The 22612-nt window shown below is 36.6% G+C and overlaps 1 protein-coding gene across 26 annotated transcripts in view; it reads right to left on the reverse strand.

Annotated features, from left to right (window-relative positions):
• The window catches only part of CELF2 (CUGBP Elav-like family member 2), a 970051-nt gene that overhangs the window by 22845 nt on the left and 924594 nt on the right, over positions 1 to 22612 (reverse strand). For 12 of the 26 annotated variants that reach the window (XM_074268694.1, XM_074268687.1, XM_074268681.1 and 9 more), the window contains one exon: positions 7937 to 8056. In XM_074268694.1, coding sequence (XP_074124795.1) covers positions 7937 to 8056 — 120 coding nt within the window. Of the gene's footprint in view, positions 1 to 664; positions 695 to 7924; positions 8057 to 22612 lie in introns of all 26 variants that reach the window. The other 14 variants (XM_074268667.1, XM_074268682.1, XM_074268671.1 and 11 more) reach the window with 2 other exon arrangements.

Consider the following 22612-nt stretch of genomic DNA (forward strand, 5'->3'; position numbering starts at 1 on the left):
TTCATTCCCTTTATATCAAGACTGTGCTTCTGGCTTTTAAATCAACTTTGGGACAGTGTTCTCTCAGCTGGACTTTGTTATGTTTTATGAAGAATTGTGGGAAAGGGAGGGGGGGAAAGAGAGAAGCTTATTCTCATTCTTTAGTAAATGGAGGATCAATAGATATTTGATCCTGGCAGAGGCATGGGTAAAAGATGTATTTATACCTGGTAGGTGGGGAAATAGGAAGAAGACATAAAGCAAAAGGAAAAATAAAGAACCTGAATTTTCAGAGGAAGAAATAACTTGGGTGGTATTTGTGATGGGATAGACCTTTTGCTTACATGTATTTAGAGGTGAAATAATAGGTATGGCCTGACAGTTATAATCTGGAGAGGTATCAAGAATTCCTCAAATCTTTCTATCGAGATGAAATTCTTTTACTAATCCAATCAATTTAGAATAATTCCTTTGGTTTAAGAAATGCCTTAAGAATTGTATGGGTTAATAAGTTAAGTGGGTACCAATCATTTTTATCTTAGTATAAATTAGAGTCAGTAAATGTTTTCCATCTAAAAAAGTAGCTAAAATCAGTTGTCCTGGGGGGGGGGGTAGATTTAGTAGGGTTGGGGGAGGGGAGTTAAGGATGCATTGCCCAAGAAAGCAGGCATAAGCAAGGTATTACCTTTAGGCAGCCAGAAGGATCGTGAGGACACTGAGTTCCCAGGATTCAGGGAAGAATGGCAATGGAAAGGAAGATCAGAAGGTGTGAAAGACAAACGTTACTTACTTAGAAATTTTTCTTAGGGATGATTTTGTTTCTAATTGATCAATAAGATTATAGAGGACCAAAATTATACTGTTTTCTCCTGAAGGCAGATCAGCAATTGCTACTTAAGTTATCTTATCTTCAGATTCAGATAGACTTGGCTAAAGGGGAAGATAATATATTTTCCATTTTTAGAGTATTTCAAGGTTCATAAAATGCCAATATACCCATTTGGCACATCCTCTTGAATCCGTCTATGGGAACATTAGACTATCAGTTATGAGAAAAAGTCAGACATAGGGTACTGAATGATTAACTAGTTTTCTATTATATAATCAGCTTATTAAAATTGATTATTAAATTAGCAGTATATATGTACATGTACATATACTCACAAATATATGTATGCATGTATATACACACATATCCTATATGTGCACATATCCTATATGTATCTATGTATGTGTGTATGTACAGGCAGCTAAGTGGTACAGTGGATAAAGTGCTGGGCCTCAGACACCAGCTATGGGACCCTGGGCAAGTCACTTAACCCTTTTTTTGCCTCAGTTTCCTCATCTGTAAAAATAAGCTGGAGAAGGGAATGGAACCTCAGTATCTTTTCCAAGAAAACCTCAAACTGGGTCACAAAGAGTTGCTCACAATTGAAATGAATAAACAACAAGACCTAACATGTATAGGTGTGTACATATAGATGTGTACATATTTGAGATAAGAAATTAGATATGTGACTTCATTGATAGAGGACACACTTAGAAGAGAAAAGTCCCTCTGTCAATGCAGGTTAGCATTTTCTCGCACTTTTTAGTCTTGGGAAGTCATTTTGAGAAATAATTAGTAAAGTGACTTGCTCACAGTCCCACAGCCATGGCCTTAAATATAGGCTTCCTTAGTTCGAAAGACAGCTTTATACCCCTTATGCCATGCTATAACATGTATTTATGTATAGATGTACATGTATAAGTATATAAAACAAATGGCCTTTGTATTTAGTTTGATATAAAACTAATTTTTTGGTGCCATTTTTATAGTGGCCACAAAAGCATATTTGGAAGCAATTTGTATTTTCATAGGTCTATTTGCCCTTATACATGGTAAAAGAATATATATATATATGTATATATATATATATATATATATATATGCGATTTCTCATATACATAATATGCTAAAACCATTTGTATTTAGTATCTTAAATTTTTTATTAAAACAAACTTCTAGTTATGTTAATTCAGTCATAATGGTTTCACTATTTTTCCTTCATAAGCTATAAATAAGATAGGTATGCAAATCGCTTGAGACCATTCTCAAAGAGAATTTGGTGGTCCATAAGGATGTAGTATATAATGGTTAAATTTAAGTACTTGGATATTATTCCTTACAGATCCTCAAGTGACTTAGAGCCTAGAGTTGTGGGGTCACTGAATCAAATATATGTTTCTATATATGTTATTATTATTATTACCATGTGTAAGGATTAATTTGTGAAAACATACTGTTATTTCTAAATATGATTTTGTGGCCACCATGAAGACAGTTGGAGTCATTAGTTCTGCTTTACCTATTTGCAAGGTCCTTATAAACCAAAGAAGGAAAAATAAGAACTGTGTTAATGGGGTTTTTATTAACTCATATTCTACTTAATAAGATTAGTTTTTCCTTTGTGTTATAGCATGGGTTGCTATGCTGCAAATTGTTCCAGATGATTTGGTACAACTATCAATTAATCAAGGCGTGTATTTGTATGTATGTGTAATGTTGCATAGAAATACATTAAAACTGACGTAAAGCAATTGCCACAATGAGGAGGTCAAAAGAGCCCAGAAACTACTTTACTTAGAAAATATTTTATCTCTTTATCGAGCAGAGAAATCAGTTTAGAATATTATTTGTAAAACATCAGAAAAATGCTACAGAGACCTGTAGAAGATTATGAGCAATAATACTATCTTATAAAACAATGAAAGTAGATGGTGTGAGAACAAACATCGAGAAAATTTGGCCAAAGACCCAAATGAGCCATGTCATTTTCAAAACATTCAAAGATGAACCTCTCTGAAAGAAAACAAATAGGAGGAAAATGGATTGAATTTATCAACATTTCTAAGATGCTCTTTTCATCATCAGTGACAAAGGACCCTTCAAATTTGTACTCCTAATGAAAAACATTAAGAAGGCAGTTAAGAAGATGAAGTCTCTAAAAGTAATGGGAGCAGATAAAGTTCATACCACGGATATTTATATAAGAAGTAACACAATTTAAAAAAGCATTGGGGGCTCATTTCATAAGATGTTTCAGAAAAAAGAAGAATGGGAAAAAACAAGAACTTTGTTGCTTACCAAAAAAGGTAGTTAAAATAACAACAGTAACTATAGAATTAGGTGGTTATTGGAGGGTTTCTTGATTTAAAAAAAGTGAACATCCTAATTGTCATACAACAGACAAAAGTACAACAAGTACATAGTACTCTGTTCTTTGTTTGTTTTTTTTTTTAAGTATCTGTTTCTGCTTTAAAGGCTATTCTTCTAAAAAGAGATCTCTTATGGATGTTCTAAGCACATATTCTATTTTTTGATAAACGCTATCATAAAGATAACTCCATTCAACAACTTTACTAGTAAACTTTAAGTGGGCATAAAACAGGGAGATTTATAATTGACAAAGATGTTTCTTGCTCCTATGGGAAATATCATGCTATAGGCATAACACATTTGTTAAGGTGAATGCCAAGATAATTTTATTTAAATTTTTAAAGGAAACCAGTTATTGAAAGCTTAATCATAAGTGGTATGATTTTTATCTTTCAAATTAAAAAAATATTTAAAAAGTAACAGTTAAACTTTGCTTTAAAAACCCACAATTGTTATTGTAATGCTTTCATCAAGCTCCAGAACATCACAAGGTCCTCTCAATGAGATCCATAATTACTTAAGAGATCAATTTAACAGTCCCTTCAGGAAAAAAAAATACTTCTTCCCTAGAATGACATGTATTTAGGACAGTTAGTAAGCTACTACATATATCTGGGATAGAAACTACAAATGGATAACGTGCTGGTCTTAGAACTCAATATAGAAAGTTGATTTGGTTGCATTTGGGAAATTGTACAGGACTACTAAGGACCCTACATTATCCCCATTAAACGAAAAAGTTCTCACATAGAGTCAATATAATTGCGAGTTTTTGAATACGACCATCTCCAAAGAATCAAAACTGTGGGCAACCCAATTCTGGTGAAAGTTTAGGATAAAGAAAGAGCCCAAGGGTTCTACTGATACCTACAACATGCTAGACTTAGAGGTAGTCCTCTATACCACAGAATGGATCTGGGATCTATGCAAAAACATGGATGAGTCACCCAGGAAATGAAGGCATAGGTGTTTTGAAATGAGCACCAATGGAAGGAGTATTTACATCAGTGTGATCACAGATCCATATTAGTATTAAAGATCACAAACAAAAAGGAATGATCATATAAAAGCAGATATAAACATATGTGTATATATTACTAGTGACATTATTCTGCCTCTACATATACCTTTAGAGTTGTTTCATAAAAGTGACAGCACGATACATGAATCAATAATATGAACTTGCTTGAACCTCTTATCTATTTTTTAATAAAACCTGTCCAAAAAAAATCCCTGATATATATTCTCTCTTTTTATAAATATGTAGCACTTATGCTTGTGGTTGTTTTATTCATAAAACACTGAACTATTTAGCAGGAAAGTGCTATGAAAAAAAAAGAATTGATTTTTCTCTTCAGTAGGTATATATATTTAGATATATAAGCAATATACAATCATAATATATAATCATATTACATATATGATATGTGCAATATTTCCATTGCAATTTTGGGACTGGGGGTGGACCAAAGGTATGGACAATGAATGCCACTAATTACTACTTTGTAGAAATACATAGCTCTTTATTCCTGTACTATACTGACATGTAAAAATCATTTCATTTATCCTTTAAGTTTGCCATAAATTCATTTATGTCTTTGTATTTCTAGTACCTAGCAGAATAACTCAAAAATGTATGGTAGACATTGAAAATATACTTTTTGATTAACTGATAAATCAGGTTTCATTGGCAACAGGAGAAATTCCACACACAGGAGACACAATTTTTAGACTGTGCCTAAGGTGAATAAAATGCCTCTGTGTGAACACATCTACAAAAATTTTTTTTGTTTTAACTTAATTCACACCTTAATACCCAAGATCTATACCACCAGCTTTCAGCTTATTGGAAGCTGAGGGCTTGGCCGATGGATTACACACTTCTCTTACTCTTGTTTTCCTCCCCTCCCTTCCCATTTGCCCCTTAAACTTCACATTATTTTTCAGCCTCCTTCACTCACAAGTTGAAAATAGAAAAGAATAGAAAAAAAATATTAGAACTGTCTCTTTAACTGCCTCTAATTATTAGCCAATTTGGAAAAAAATAATAATTGGGCAGGAGGAAGATGAAACACTAACTAAAATGATTCTGCTTTATCTGTGGATGCCTTCGATCTATGCTGTCCCTATCATCCATGTTCACAGATAGCAAAACACTGATTACAGCTCTGCTATTATTCAGTTTTTTAGAATATAATCAGGACAGTCATGTTTCTTGGATGGGCTAGGGTCAGGAACAGTAAGAAGATGCTAAAGGCTGACACTATTCAGGTAATTGCTTATTGATTAGCCTTGCTTAAGGGAGAAATTTTGTAAATGATTATGTCTCGGTGATTTGGGGGACACTGACAGTTTCTTCTAAGGAAGAATCCATACTATACAAGCATATGCCTTCTTATCACTGAACTTGAGGTTAGTAGCAAACATCTGCTCAAGATGAACACTGAGATTATAGAATGGTCAAGTCCATTCATCAGACCTAAGGCCTAATTTATGCTTTTATACATGACATTGGTTCAATGACAAAAAGGCACAAGCTAGTTCATAATACAAGGGTAAGGTCATTCTAAAATTAGATCTGTTTTGTTTTCCTTGAACCCCACGTGCTTAGGGTGGCACAAATATAGAGAGTATTTCAATGTTTATTTAAAGCTTGTGTCCTTGCCAGAAGCAGAACTTGTGTTAACCCAAGACCCCATGCAAGAGCCCACCCATGTTTCTTAGACATTCAGGAATGCACCACCCAAACCCCTCATGGTGATGATGGAAGTTCATAACAATACCACCGACAGTAACATAACAACAACAAGAACAAGAACAAGAACAACAACAACAACAACAACAACAAACAACAAGACAAAGACTTGGCAAGAAAATGGACAACGGACAAGAGGATAGCTATCATGCACAGCAATGCAAGTGAGCACATGGTGCTAAGGAGGACATCCGTTCCTGCTGGCCTGTTAGCTTAGGGACCAAAAGGCTGCTGGGTGATCAAACCCCTTTCCTTCTTTGGGGGGAACTGGGTCCAGGGGCAGTAGAAGCAACATGAATGGGATTAGAATGTATGTATGTGAATATTGTAAAACAAATCCAAAATTCCAACCACTCCCCCCAGTCCCCAAACAAAACAAAGCATCATCAATAAAGAAAAGAAAAACAAAGCCCCTAAAATAGGGAAAATAAAAACCTAGATGAAAATTCAAGTGGGAGTTAGAGCTCTTTCAGCAAAAGTACAGAGAGAAGAGCTGTTCTGTTCCAGAAGCAAAGACCCTTCTGCTCAGATTTGGCTGCTGTGAGGGGTGAGAAACCTGAAGCTCCTGCCACTTGGCTGATGTCATAAAACATTTAATGTGGCATACAGATGCTTCCAAATGATCACTTAGCACCTCACACGCTATCCTTGCCAATCAAGCCTTTATTTGGGACAGACAAGGGAAAATTTTATGTCCTGTTTGTGAAATTGGTGGTTGACCTCTGTTCTAGTCTTTCCAATATGGCAAATAACTGCTAATATTTTTGGAAAAACAGAAACTCCCACAACACTATGTATTCCCCTGTTTCTTACTTTTATAGTATGTGTTTTCCTGTCGGGACTTTTTATTTGGATAAATTGTGGGTTCCTATATGGTATAAAAATTCAAGTTTATGTTCCTGTTCTCTTAAACAACAACACTGGATTATGAAGCCATTTTTTTTTTAAATCTTTAAAAAAAGGCTCCCTCAATGTAATACAGCTATAAATACAGTCTAGTCAGCTGTCCAAGGGACGCCCTCATTCAGGGTTCAGAATGTCCAGTTGTATGTTTACTGTAACTTACAGTTTTAAAATTTTGGCTAGCCACCGGGCTGAAGAAACAGATGCTCAGCTAGCTCTCACACACCTGTTTCCTTGCCAGTCTTGTGCAGCCAGAAGGGATTGAGCCTGAGGCAAAAGTGTACTCTTTGAGGCTTGGGAGACAGGAGCAGTATTCAGTGAAAGATGATGTCTAGTACCACAGCATGGGTCTAAAGCCTGACCTGAGAGACTGGTGGTGTCCAAAACTGGCACTTCTCCATGCCCTATTTCTTCCATGATTGGTTGGGTGGTCTGCTCAGGGAGAAAATCCCTGAGGCTCTCTGGTGAACCCCAAGGAGGACTGCCTTAGGAGCAGCCAGGAGAGTATTTTTGGAGCCCAGATCTGATTATCTCTGGCTATGGACTATAAATAGCCAGAGTAAAATGGTGCACCTGTGGAGAATGAATGCTACTGATTGACTGGCAGAAGAATTTGCTTAATACATATGACTAGATTTATTTCTTGTGACAGGTGCTGTGCAAGGAGGGTCATTTCTTTTTCTACAAATCTCTCTTTTTTTTCTGGACAATTATCACAGAATCATGGAATTGTAGTTGGTCTCTTAAAAGAAACTTAATTTTCAAGATTTTTATTTTATAGATAAAGAAATTGAGGACTTTGAGATAAAGTGACTTGCCCCAGGTTATACAATGTCCAGTTAGTGGAAGTATCCAAACTCAACTTTCCTGATCATGAGTTTTTTCCCCACTACATCATTCTCTCTTCAAAACAAAACAAAAATCCCAACAGAAACCCCACAAAAACTGAGGTTCAGTTTTTCTACCATTTGAAGCATGTTTTCTTCCATCCCCAGTTACAGTTCACCCTTTTGGAGTTCATTTATAGCTAATTATTTTCCCATGGTCAATATTGGGGAAGGCTGTCCACCAGAGCAGTAAATACTCACTGTTTATGGTACCTGCTAGTGCATTAATATTATTCAGTCCAACGGTGGCTCCAGCCAATCCTTGCAGAGTCCCCAGAGAGGTCAAGGAATTCATGGCTGCACCAGCAGTGGAATTGGGAGTTGAAGCAGCCACTGGAAGGGGAAAGAGAAAAAGAAAAAGAGACAAAGAGAAAGAAATGGGATGGGAGGGGGGAAAGAAAGTACAAAATTAATGAAAATTTGTCATCATTACAGCAGATCAAGGTAGGTGATCAGTTTCTAAATCATAATATGTAAACATGTAAAGTCTGGCTTTACCTTTTACAAGCAGAAAATATATACAGGCCTAAACCAGAAATTTAGGTATTTAGTCTTGATGATATGAATACTTTAAGATAACTGTGAAGGTGAGGGGATTAAGACCAGGCCTGGGATTTCACTGATAAAGAAGGCTCACCCAGATGGTGTCAAAGGTCTTCTTGGCTCCAAAGCCAACTCTTGGCTGTGAATGCCAATGAAAAACAATCATTGCTGGTCAATAAGAAAAGTGAATTAACAGTGAATATGAGGAGGAACAACTCATGCATCAACCAGCAGGTTGGGAGATGAATTTTCTTTTACTCCTAAGCTATTCTGAGCATTCCACTTCCCTAGCACCTCCTATTCAGTATGTCCTAAGCTATACTCAATCAACTTTCCTCAAAATATTTTCCTTTCCCTAACTTCTGCATTAATATTGATGGTACCATCATCATCACAGGCTTATATACCATATAGGCTGATAACCTTTTCTTTATTTCTGCCTGATCAGCATCTTTCCCCTAACTATGCATTCAATCCTACTGATTCTCTTTTGACATGATCTCTCATAACAGTCCCCTCCTTTCCACCTCTAGAATAATTATCCTAGTTAGGACTTTGCTTTTCTATTGGAATAGCTTAAAAATTGCTCTCCCTAACTCTAGTCTAACTGTTTTCCAATTCATCCTTCATAACACTGCCTGAATGGTCTTCCCAACGTGCTGCTCAGATCCCATCATTCCTCCACTCAAAAATCTTCAGAAATTTCCCATTTCTAACTATATAAAATACAGCTTCAGTTCTTGGCATTCATGATATTTCATAGTCTGGCTCTAAAAATACCTTTTCAACATCATAGTCAGGTCCCCTTGACTTCAGGGCTGGTATTCCACCCATTGCATCATCTAGATGCCCCCCATTACTTTCTTTCACCTATTTTATTCTCCATTCAAAGTGGGATTTTTTGCCCCTGCCTTGCCTTTGCTTATGTCATTCTATCCTTCCTGGAATGGACCTTCCTCTACCCTGCTTTCTGGCATCTCCATCTTTGAAGTCACTCTGAAACTCAACTTAATTGTCACTTACCCTATAAAGCTTTCTTTTAGTACATATTCTAGATTTCTCTTTTGCATTTATGTCTCTCTTTTATACAGTTATTTGTGGACATTATATTTCCCCCTATGTAATTCCTTCCTAGCTTCTCAAGAGTGGGCATTATATATGTTCAGCACAATGTCCCATAAATAGTTGATGCCTAATAAGTACTTACTGAAGTGCCTTAATCAGTTAAGCATCCTTACCATTCAAGTTTTTATTCCTAAAAATAAATCTGTAACAAAAGAAGGAGTTAAAAGCAATTGGTTAAAGTTTTCCACAGTTACTCCTGACATTATGTCAGTGTTGCTGTTGGCAAAATGTTGATATTGTTGAGTCATTTCAGCCATGTCTGACTTTTCGTGACATCATTTGGGGTTTTCTTGGCAAAGATACTGGACTGATTTGCCATTTCCTTCTTCAGCTCAATTTATAGATGAGACAACTGAGGCAGACAGGGTTAAGTGACTTGCCCAGGGTCACAAAGCTAAGAAATGCCTGAGTTTTCCTCATTCCAAGCTCAATGATTTATCCATGTGCCACTTTATGGGTATAACTTAGAGCCTTGGTGGGATAGAGAGTAAAGTCTTGAACTATATATCCCTCACTGGAGACTTTACTGAGATCTGAGAGTTCTTTGACAATACTCAACCTGGGATTACCTCACCATCCAAGTGCCCCACTCATGTTCCTGGGCTCCTGAAAAAATCTCCATGAGTGGTGAACTTGGAGTCAGGAAGACCTGAATTCAAAACCTTCCTCAGATATTTTCTAGGTGAGACCTGTGTGTCTCTATGTGCTAAACCTGAAAATGAAGGAGTTGGTTTGTAAAATGAAGGAGATTGATTTAATGATCTTTAACATCCCTTTCAAGTTCTAAACCCACACTCCTATGACAATCCTCTTCATTGAATCTTGGAAAATACCAACTCGCTGGCCTGGAATTTAAAGCCTTCTACAACTTCCTCCTACCTTCCTTTCTAGACTTATTTCATACTATTTCCCTTCTTATACCCTGGATGACAGTCAAACTGGGCTACCAGCTATCTGTCAAACTTTACATTCTAATATTGCTGTGCATTTGTGCAGGGGATCCCCTGTGACTGGAATAAACATTCTTCTCACTTTTGCCTCTCAGAATCCTTGTCCTTCAAGGCTCAGCTTATCTGACACCTTCATTTAAAGGCTTTACTGATACCTCCCAGTTGTTAGTGTTCTAATACGAAAGGAAATTGCTATGGCTATCTGGAGAAGTAAATGAGTTTCTTTTGAGACTGTGTTGTGAATATTTTAAACTGATGTTATAATATAAAGTGCCTTTAATATTCATTCACTGTCTATCCTTTATCTCTGGTGATATATCCCATCTAGGTTGCTTATTTTTGATTAGTAAAACTTCCAATGACCCAAAATATTCTCTGGTCCAGGGAGTCTGGATAACCTACACTTTATATAACTGAGTCTGTAATAGCAGTGGAGCTTTCTATGACTCTCTGCAGTATTGAAGGAGAACAAATTTGACTGAAAAGATCCAGAACAAATGGAAATTCTATCTGGAAAAAATGACTCCTGATTTTACAAAGTATATAATAGAAAGATTAAATAGTAAGGAACTTAATTAACAATAACTTAAAGATTTAAGAAATTCTCTAATGCTTGTCCAATGGATTTCCATAGAACTTAATTAAGTGGTATCATGAAAACATGATATAGGGTGAAATAACATCATGGAGTAGGGAGAGGAGGTAGTTTCATAGAAATAATGTCACAACCACAGGTTAATGGCCAAATGATTTGAAAGAATGATTTTATAATTTTAAAGAATGCCTCATCATGCATCAACAAAACCATCAGAATTGGCCAGCCTTATGGGCAGCATGTCTGTATCAAAAGTCTAGGATAGCTATCAAGGAAAAAAGAAAGAAAAATCAGCTTGTTCCCTTCATCGTTAGCAGAATAATTAAAAGAGTAATCTTATCTTAGTATGGTGCCATGGTAAGCAATAAATACTCATTTGCTCTATTTATCTGTCTGCCATTTATTACTTTTCCTGGATAAGTGAATGTCTATTTCAAAGGACTGCATTAAAGTAATAACACCTAAGCATTCTAATCAATTTGGTACATGTAGACCCATGCTGTCCCATTCAAATAGAAACAGAAACACTAATCCCTATGCAAGGGTTCCTGCTAGTCTTAAAATATAATATAAATCTTATTGCATTTTTATTTATTCTGTTAAATATTTCCCAATTACGTTTTAATCTGGTTCAGCTTGCATTCAAGGATGTCGTGACCCTAGGTCAACACTCTTACTGTAGACTACCTGCTCCCTCCTTCTCCTTGTACTTACCATCTTTGATGACTATTTGACTGGAATCATGGTCTTCTAGAAATGGTGTTTGGAGGAAAAGGAGGAAGAAAGAAGGTGATGAAAGGTTCTTAAATAGCATCAGAGTTTGCTCAGCACTCTCAAGGTGAAATTCAGAGCATCCAGCAATATCTATTTCTGTATGTCCCAATTTTTCTTCCTTGGGATGTCTAAAAACCTCATTTAGACTTTAGTTGGTTCATCCATTGCAGTTTGAACCTCTTAACTCAGTTGGAAGGGGGGCTGCCTCACAAAATACCAATGATCTGACCTAGAGGCTTGTGTCTATCCATATTAGGCTAGTTCTGAAGCAATACAAGATCCTGCACAGTTGGGTCAGGTGACTTTAACACTCCTCTAGAATTCTGGAATAACTCACTTGTGACAGAAGTTCCCCGGCTCTGCTGCCATTTGCACAAATGATGGGAGAAATGTGACGTGTTGCTAGTGAATGGAGATTTCCTATTGATTGCTTCTGATTGTCCCTTGGATGAAACTGACCAATACTAACAGACTTTATGAACTGGTATCTTTTTTGGTCTCCTCCTGGCACTAGTAAAAAAAAAAAAAAGTAAAAACTGCCCAGCAGAAGAATAGCTTGCCTAATAGTTGGTAATGTCACCTTGTTCCTGGAAAGCCTGAGGACTGACCTCTAACATGGCTAGAAATCTCTCTCATCATGTTGCCATTCTGCCTGCATTTACTGTAATTGCTGGAGACACAGAAACACACCAAATGGGCTTAATGACTTAGCCTCCGTGACTTGCATTTTTGTAGCATCCAGTTTTCTCGCACAGAATTCATTACTTTTTCAGTCTGCACTGAAATTTTTCTTATCTCACTTTGTAAGCAGGTCACCCTGTGTCCAATCCCAGGAGAATAGTGGAAAAAGAGCAAGTCAGGCTGGTATGAATGAGAAAAGACAGGAAAAAGTTTCTCAGTTGGGGCTATGGCTGGTAAAAAGAAGTGAATGACAGAATTACACATAGCATAATGGATAGGGCACTGAATTTCTTAGAAGATGGACAAATCTGCCTCAGATCTAGCTGTATGACTCTGGAAAAATCCAATTCTAAGCCTCAGTTTCTTCAGCTGTAAAATAAGGGAATTGGACACAGTGGCCTTTAAGTTCCTTTCCAGCTCTTCATCTATGATCCTGTGATGTCCCTAGAGTTTATACAAGACCCCAGGTGGACCTCAGGCATAAATAAAGAAAAGAATCCCTCATTTTTACACAACTTATTAAAAATAGAAGTCAATTATAAATGATTAAGAGAAAGGTCTTTCCTTCTTTAACTTTATAAAAATTTTCTTCTATTGTTTATAAGGAAATAAATTGCCAATCAAGCTAGATTATATTCTTCTTCCTCATGCAAATAGTATTAAAAGGATCCTAGATAATCATCAGACAGCAGAGCATCCCTACCTTAAGATCAGGTAGCCCACAAAGATGTTAAATAGGTGTTAACAAGAGAAATCTCTAGAGCTTGCCAGCTGCTTTCCACTAGTCTTATCTCCATTCTTTTGTAAGAACAGAGAGGGGGATCTAGGCTACAAATTCTAAACCTTTTGGGGGGCCGTGGACCCCTTGAGCAGTCTGGTAAAACCTATAGACTTCTCAGAATGTTATTTTAAAATGCATATAATAAAATATATGGGATTATAAAAGGAAACAATTAAATTAAAATCCAATGCCTGGCATTTAATAGGTAGTTCATAGATGCTTATTGACTGTGGACTGAGTTGTATTTTTAAAAAAATAAGTTTGAGTTTTTAACAAAACTGAATTTTATATTTAAAAAAAATTCATGAACCTTAGGATTCTTAACCTAAGTTAAGAATCCTTGGGAACTCTACCAGGTTTAGTGAACTACATGATTCAAGGAAGATTTGGCTCTTTCAGATCTCCAGAACTGATTGTCATGGAGCTGATATGTCAAAGCCATATACTACTCTTTGGTGGACAATTTTGCATTGTAAGGCATATGCAGGATGATAGGTGGGATCTGAACCCAGAGCCCTTAACCTGAAGTCAGGTGTTTTTGTTTTTGTATTTGTTTTTTTTTTTTTTTTTTTTTTGCTATATTTATTTAATCCAGTCCTGGGATTTCCTTATTTCATTGCCTGACTGTGAAATCATTTCATCCATCATCTACAAACGTGGAAACATTCTCTCCATGGCTACTGGACTAGCAATTTGTGTGCAACTGACACTTTTGGAGAGTTGCCCGGGGTACTGAAAGGCTAAGTACCAGTTGCCTGTGGTTGGACAGCTTGGCTATCAAAGGCAGGATTGGATATCAAGTATTCTTGAATACAGGTGACCCCTTGGCAATAGAGAGTTGTAATACAGAGAAATGGAAAAACCAAGAGGGGACCCTGGGTTCTTGAAGATTGTATCAATGGAACACAAACTCTGGCAGGTCCTACGAATTTGGACAATTAGAGGGAGATAGACAGAAGTACGGTGGTTCAGCAGAGAGCACACCAGGCCTCAAGTAGGGAAGACCAGAGTTAAAATCTGGCCTTAGACACTTACTAATGATGTTTACCTCAGTTTCCTCATCAACAAAATGGGGATAATAACAGGACCTACCTCTCAGGGATGTTGTGAGGATCAAATGAGATAATAATTGTAAAGTGGTTAGTTAGTATCTAGCACATAGTAGGTACTATATAAAATGTTAGCTTTTAAATATATAAAGCCATTTTATATAATAACATAATAGCAAATATGGCTATCATCATCATTATTATTATTAGATCCATACCTTCTCTACAACTTACAAGTTTAGAGAGCTGCCTAGAACATGGAGAGGTAAAAACTTGTTCAAGTAATTATGTATCAATGGTCCATTCTCTCTCTACTACCCCATGCTGTGTTATTAAAATGAAAAAAAAAAAAAACCTTTAGAAGTGGCCATTGAGTTTTGAGTTTTAGTTGGGATGAACAGGTATTCTTACCATGCACTCCCTTGCACTGCTCCTGGAATCTCTTACCTTGCAGAACCCTCTAGAAATCTTTGCTAATTTTCACAAATGAGCTCCTGCTTTAGAAATGGAAACATTCGGCAACACAGCCAATCTTAATAAAGTATTCAAAAATGGAATGTTCAACAGATGTACAATAGAGGGACCCTAGACACAATAGGCAGACACAAATTAAATACCACCAACACACATATTTTCCAATTTCTCTGTTGGCAGCCTGGCAAGATTCTGCTTGGGGTAATTGCATTCTGCCCACCTAAAATCTCCCTTTCTGCCTCAGCTGGGCTCTGCATTCTGTATTTCTTTCCTTGAACCATTTCAGAAAATGCCAAGGGGGCATTTCAGAAGGGTGGCTTACAAATGCTACTCTATAATCACCCACAGCATGGTCCTTGGTAGAAGGTTACTTCTATTTCTAAAACAAAGAAGCTACAGTGAGAAGAGATTAGAGTAGGCGGGAAATGAAGTCTGCTCCTGCTTGCTTCTACCAGAGGGCAACCTGTTTCTTCTAATAAGGTTATAGCTGCTTTACAAAAGTTGAAATCCAGGAGCAACTGGCCTATGGACATTTTGACCAGAAAGTGAAAAGATCATGAGATCTACATTACTTATTTTCCATTTGGCAAATACCATTTTTTGTCCTTTTGTATAAACTGTGTTTGCACGTGGGCACCTGTGTACTTTTAAAAACTTGTGGCTGTATCACCATGGGGCCCCCATACAACTAAAATATCATTTAATCACTCTGGGCCTGGGTTTCCTTATTTGTAAGCTTGAGGAGATTTCTCAGAAGGCCTCTGAGGTCCCTTTCAACTCTTAGCCTATGATCCCAGTTGTTTAGTTCCCCATTAGCTATTCAGAGGACAGAATTGTGACATCATTCTGAATCTTCTGGAACTGTGGGGGAAATCCTACCTGAATAATGAGAGAGTACATCAGATATAGTGGGCATTAAAAAAAAAAACATAAAACAGACTCCTTGGGTTTCCATGGTCTCTAGAAGCAAAGGGCCCACCTTTAGGATAGAGATGTAGGGTGATGTCATGGGAGTTCCTCCCCCACCTCCTAATTTTCATTAGACTCGTTTTTTTGGGAGACTGTTAGGATGTTTGTAATCAAAAATGAATATAATGATAACCTTGGGAAGTTACCTTTAAAATCCCTCTGGATAACAGCCAATTGGAAGTGGACCTTAGTGTTGGTAGTGGTGGTGTTTAGTTGATTGGTCATGTCTGATTCTTTGTGATTCCATTTGGGGTTATATGGCAATGAGACTTTCTTGTTCAGCTCATTTTATAGATGAGAAAATTGAGGTAAACAGGATTAAGTGACTTGCTCAAAGTTATACATTTAGCATTTAGTATGTGTCTGAGGCTGGATTTGAATTCAGGTCCTTCTAACTCCAGTTTTGGCCCTTTATCCACTGTACCACCAAACTGCTTAAACTTAAGTTGAAATGGACTGTTGTTTCCTTCTCTTTTGGGTGGTCTAGTGTTGCTTTCACAAAGGGAAACTGTCTATTTCAAGTCAAGGAAAGGAACCCCTGTTTTTGTTGCCTCAAGCTCTTATCCTAAGCCTCTTTCCCCCCTGCCCATTGCTAAAATTCTAAAGGGAAAAATACCCGTTTTTTACTTTCTGAACTTCCAACAACTTTTTAACACAATGTAATTTGACTTCTGGCCCTATTACAGTTCTGAAACTACTACTGAAATTAGTAGTGGCAGTCTACTAATTGCCAAATCTTTCAGTTTTTTTTCTCTTCTCTCATTCTCCTTGACCTACCTGCAGCGTTTAACACTGTCATTCCCTACTTCTTCTTGAGAACTCTCTCCCTCTCACTACCAAAAAAGCTAGTACAATCTTAAGCTACAGAAAGAACGACATAATGTTCAGCACTAGTAAATAATGACCTCACTCGTACTCAATAGTACTCTAACCTGTAAGACCCAGACAGGTTGGAGTGCCATATTTGAAGGCCAGCTTGAAGGGAAGACTCAAGAAGAAAAATGAAAATGGTAAAAAGTCTCAGGATTATTTTGTTTTAATACATTTAGTTTTGAAGTGCAAACTATGTGCCAACTACTGGATATTGAAACAAAGAATAAAACAATTCTACACTCAAGAAACTTGGATTCACTCAAGGAAGTTAATAAATACTTATGTAAGTTCATATAGACTATAAAGAGAATAAATCTAAATCAATACACTGTAGTTAAATACAAGATAGTTAAAGAGGGGAGGACTTTAGCTATCAAAGAATGAGGAAAGGCTTTATGTGCAAAGTGGTGATTTGCTTCATCCTGAAAGAAAAGATATTCTCTATTTGGCTGGTAAAAGCCTTCAGAGACTGAAGATGGAGTACCATATGAGGAACAGAAAAGGCTAAAATGAATGGATTGGAGAGTACAGGAAGGAGAGTAATGTATCATGAGGCTTAGAAGATATGCTGGGGCCCAGCTGTGAGGAAGTTGAAAAGTTAAAGAGAGGAGATGATGTATTATCCTAGAAGTAGTAGGGAGCCACTGAAGTTAATTGAGTAGAGGGAGAAATAGAGTCAAGTCTGTGCTTAAGGAAAATCACTTAGGAGGAACAGTTGGGGGGGGGGAATGATATAGTCTAGGAAGATGACTTGGGAAAGATATCATAACTCCCTTGAGTATTTGAAGGGCCATTCTATGGAAGAAGATTTTGACTTGTTTTCCTGATCCCTAGAGAAAATGTGTGGACATTGCAACGAGACAAATTTAGAAATATAATGGAAAACTTCTGAATCTTGGACTAATCCAGAAAAAAATTCCTGAAATTCTTTGCTTAAAAAGTTAGCTGCAGGTATTAGATTTGGTACACTCCTTATAAAACCTAACCTTCATTTAGACAAAAACATCAGATTCTGAGTGTACCCAAAGGCAGCAAATTAGGAAAGTGATATATTCGAGAGTCATGACACTTGAGGAATGGCTGAAGGATCCTGGGTTCATAGATCAAGAGGAAGAAAGGGACCATCTAATGCAGTTGGTCACTGTCCCATGCTGCTTCCCTGAGAACCTGAAGATATTTAGTATAGGGGAGAATTGGTAGTGGGTGGGTAGGAGGATATGAACATTATAGTTATTTTAAAATATTTAATAAGCTGTCATGTGAAAGAAACTATATGATATTGTAAAGCAGGATATTAGTAAATTACAGCCCATAGGCTGAATCTGGCACACTACTTGTTTTTGTATAGCCCCTGAATTAATAATATTCAAACTCGTGGGTCATATGAAAACAAATGGCAGGCTGGATTGGTCTTTGTGGCTATAAATTTACCAACTCCTGCTCCAGATGGCAGAACCATAATCAATGGATAAAAGTTTACAGAGATAAATGTTACTACAAGTGTTCAAGGTTAATAAAGATTTCTTCTTTTGGTGGCACCTTGGGATAGTTGAATATTAAGGTCTTGCTTTGCTCTAAAAGTTCATGATGTCCCATTATCCATCAATTAAAAAAAAAAAAACAACAACTATCAAGCTTTCCATACAAACCCTGATGCCATCTGTTGGTTGTATGAATAGCCCCCAAAGTCCAACTAATGATGTAGGTCAGAATTACAATGGATGTTCCAATTTTTACTAATGCAAAGCATAACAAAGAAACAAAAGGCAGTTCCAGATCTATAAAGACTTGAGAACAATTGCCTCACATAAAGCAGGTGAACTGGAGCAGATGAACAGATTTTTGTTGTGACCTAATACTTCACAGTTTTTGAGGTGAATTTATGAACTTTTCAGAACATATCAGATACTTCCTCTTTCTATCCAGGTCTAGAATATACTGAGACTAGATATATTGCTTGTTTCTAAGTGACAGAATCAGAGAAAGGGAATATCAAAGAGGCATTTTTGATCTAAAGATAAATTTCACAATTAGAGCTGCCAAAAATGGGATGGGATTTCTTGAGAAATAAAATTTCCTTCATTTGAAACTTTCAGGCAAAAACTGGAATATTACTACTAAAATTCTGTTATTCAGCAAGAGTCCCATAACAGTATCACACTAAATCTCTCTGTTGGTTCTTATCCAGTACTCTCAATTTTCCTTCTGGTAAGCTAAAGGAGGCCTCGAATATAGCCTCAGGTCATTTAACCTCTGTTTGCTTTCAGTTCCCTATATTTAAAATGGAGATAATAGTACCATCCACCTTCCAGAGATGTTATGAGAATCATAAGAAATAATAATGCATAAAGTACTTAGCACAATGCATGGCACATAGTAAGCATTATATAAATATTAATTATCATCATTATCTTCCTCTGCTTTCTGCATTTCTTTCTCTTGACACACTTGACAGGGGATTGTTCCCTTTCCACCAAGGAGAGGGAATCTATGACCTCTTAAAGCAGGCTGTTCCACTCTTGGAAAGCTCTAATTGTCAGGAATGTTTCTCCTGATGTCAACCCCAAATTCTCATGGCAAATTTCTGGCACTCTGGAGCCACCCAAAACAAATCTAATCTTCCACTGACAGGCTTTCAGACCCTTGAACATGGCTCTCTTAAATTTCCCTTAACTAGTCTTTTCTTCAGGCTAAATCTGCCTAGTTTCTTTCATCTCTCCTTATATTATGAACTCAAGGCCCTTCTCTACCCTGATACTCCTTTAGACCCTCTCTAGGTTATCCTTATCTCAAAAAGAATGGTTCATTCAGAGCGATTTAATAATTGGCCAAAGGTCATACATACAGTTACCAAGTGGCAAAGCTGGAATGAAAGTCTTTGAATTTCCAGGCTAGTATAGTGCATTGCGTATATTAGGAACTTAGTAAATGTTTATTAAATGAATTAATTTTAAGTTCTTTATGGCTCAGCACTCTATTGCTTATTAGGCAACATACTGTGGTTTCCAGGAAGTGAATGTGTGTATGATCTACTTCCTCAAACTGCTTCTTAAATTCACTTTTCCTCAGATCTACTCCCCCTGGATGGCAATAGATTAAAAAAAAAAAAAAAAGCCACACGAATAGTGACAACAACAAAAAAAAAAATCACATAAGGCAGCAAAAATCTGCCTTCAGTGCATTCATTAAATGCTTTCCATGGAACAATTAGGTGGTGAAAGCACAGTGGCTTTGTGGTTTAGGAAATAAAATAATTGTAAACACAGAGAAAATTGCCTGCATTGACCAAACATACACAGGACTCTGGAGCCTGTGGTTGCTTGTCTGCCTGAAATGATTTTGGCTCCTGTGTTCCAACTGTGCAGGGAACATTGTGAGGAGGTAGAATAATTAAGCAATGACAGAGGCCCCATCATTATTAGCTAATCACAACTTGGGGGCATTAACAAAACACAGAGCATCTCTACTCCCATGGGGTCTAATTATTCCATGATAACCACACCTCCATTTTTAATTTATTCCCCAGAAGACAGGCTTTTGTGTTTTTGAGGTGTGTGTGTGTGCGTGTGTGTATTTGCTTGAGTGTGAATGATAAGGATAGGAAAAGCTGTTTCTCAAAAGATGATAGAGAAAATATTTTGTGGTATTTTATCTCATTCTTTGGAAAAAGTATTTTCTCCTCTACATATATCTCTTCCTTTCTTCCTGATGCAACTCAATTCTCACACAGTTGGGAGCAGCACTAGTCAGATGAAAATAATGCAATTCTGCCAATAATTATTAAACAGGAGCCTGTACTAGGCCAAGGGGAAGACACAATTTATAGTCAAAGAATTTAGACTCTGTACTGGGGGTAGTTTTCTAAAAATGAACTCAGATGAAATCCTTTAGGCTTCTAAAGAATCAATTAACACTTTTTTTTTTTTTTTTAAAGAGATAGTTTTAGAGGTGCAGTGTATAGAATGCTAGACCTGGAGTCAAAAACACCTGAATTTAAATCCAGTCTTAGACATTTATTAGCTGAGTAGCTAATTTTATCTTTATTGTCTTCAGTTTCCTCATCTGTAAAATGAAGATAATAATAGCACCTACTTCTCTGCATTGTTGTGGGGATCAAATGAGATATTATTTGTAAAGTGCTTTGCAAATATTAAAATGCTATTTAATTATTATAATAATTATTATTATGTTTTAATTTGGAACTACTTTTAGTTCTTATACTGCCTTTGGAAGTTAAATATATAATTTGTATATAATATAAATAAAAAATATATAAAATGTATAATTATTTATAAATATAATATACAAAACATACATTATATATAATATATTGTTATAATACATAATATATAATAAATATATATAATATAAATATAAATATGTATAATTATTTATATTTATATATTAATTATTCATGTTTATATTTATGAATATGTGTATATATACCTATCTTTCTATGAATATGTCCATAAATGGGCATTAATGCCCCAAACAGTTCTACCATATCCTTCATTGCTTTTCCCCCTATTTGTTTCCAATGGTTTATTTGTACTGTTTTTAGGTATATTTTCCAGGTGAAAACCTTTTCATCATCTCTCCTCAGGTTAGGTACCTTTTTCCCTCATCTTATTTTAGTGCTTCTGAAGACAATGTCATGAGATGGGAGCTTGTTGGATCAAATATTGTGCAATAAGCTTAGTCTATGTGACTCTACAACAAGGGAAGTCAGTCTGTCCTCTTCCCTCTTTTCTGGCCTTTGGCTGGTCATGGTATCTCTCATGTGCTTTCCTATGTATATAAAGCTCCACGTTCTTGGCAAAGGATATCTGTATGACAGAAATGCAGTGGCTTACTCATGAGATTAGAACCTGGGAAGTAGGAAAGCTGTTTTTAACTTGGCCATTTCCACTTCCTACTCATTGACAATAGATTCTAGTCTTTCTTCCTAATGACCACTGTTCACAGTGGATCCAGTCAACTGATAGGTGACAGATGTATTCTTAGGGAGAAAGGATGCCCATCAAGAGACTGACCTTTTCACTCTTCACCAAGGGGGCAGCTCAAGTATTATTTGCATTTTTTTTTCTTTCTTAAATCAAAATAGTACTTGAATCCCATGCAGGGTTTTCTGTGTAACCCAGATTGCTAAGAGGCAGATCTTTCTTGGGATGTGATGGCCCCACGGCTTGGCAAAGGGCAAAAGATCATGAAGCACAGATACAGATTTCTGAAGTTGTACGTGCCAGTCTCAATCTGTTTAAGCAGGCAGTCCAGCAGGGCTGCCTCCATTGTAAATGGCCAACCACAGGCTTCTCTCTGGCTCCTTGCAGAGCCCAAATCCAGCACATTTCCTGAAATAAAAGCAAATAACTCTCCAAGGGCCCTGGTACATGACCCTGAATGGTGATAACTACAAGAAAACTCTGCTTGGATACTGTTATCTTGCTCCATTTAACCCAAGAGTTCCATTTTGTCTTTGGTAAGTAGGCTATGTTGGTTTTGTAACCTCAAGTCAAATCTGAACTAATGTGGAAAATTCCCCTGTCAATGTCTTCAGCAATGTAACAAACAGGAAGAACTGGGGGAAGAGAGAGTGTTTTCACTTCATTTATACTCGTGCTTAATGAGGGGCATTATTTTCTCCTCTGAAATTAGAATTAGGACAAGAGCAAAGTCTGAAAATCATCCTCTCCCTAATTTGAAAATCGTGTGTCTTGTGTATTATTGTCCACAGGAAGCTTTCAGCCTTCACGTTCGCCAATCAGTCAGCAAACATTTATTTACTATGTGGATATAAATAAAGACAAAAACAATTCTTGTTCTCTAGAAGCCCACATTCTAATAGAGAAAAGAAAATGAAAATAACTATATAGAAAAGGAAGATGATCTAGGATATGAAAGTATTAGCAGCTAGGAGATAAGGGAAAAAGGTTTACAGAAGGTGGGATTTAAGATGAATCTTAAAGGAAGCCAGGGAAGCTAAGAGGCTGATATGAAGAGGGAAGAGTATTCCAGGCAAGAGATACAGCCAATTCATGGAGCACAGAGATAGCATGTCATATGTAAGGTACAACA

The sequence above is a fragment of the Sminthopsis crassicaudata genome, chromosome 5, assembly GCF_048593235.1.
Source record: "Sminthopsis crassicaudata isolate SCR6 chromosome 5, ASM4859323v1, whole genome shotgun sequence".
Classification (NCBI taxonomy): Eukaryota; Metazoa; Chordata; class Mammalia; order Dasyuromorphia; family Dasyuridae; genus Sminthopsis; species Sminthopsis crassicaudata.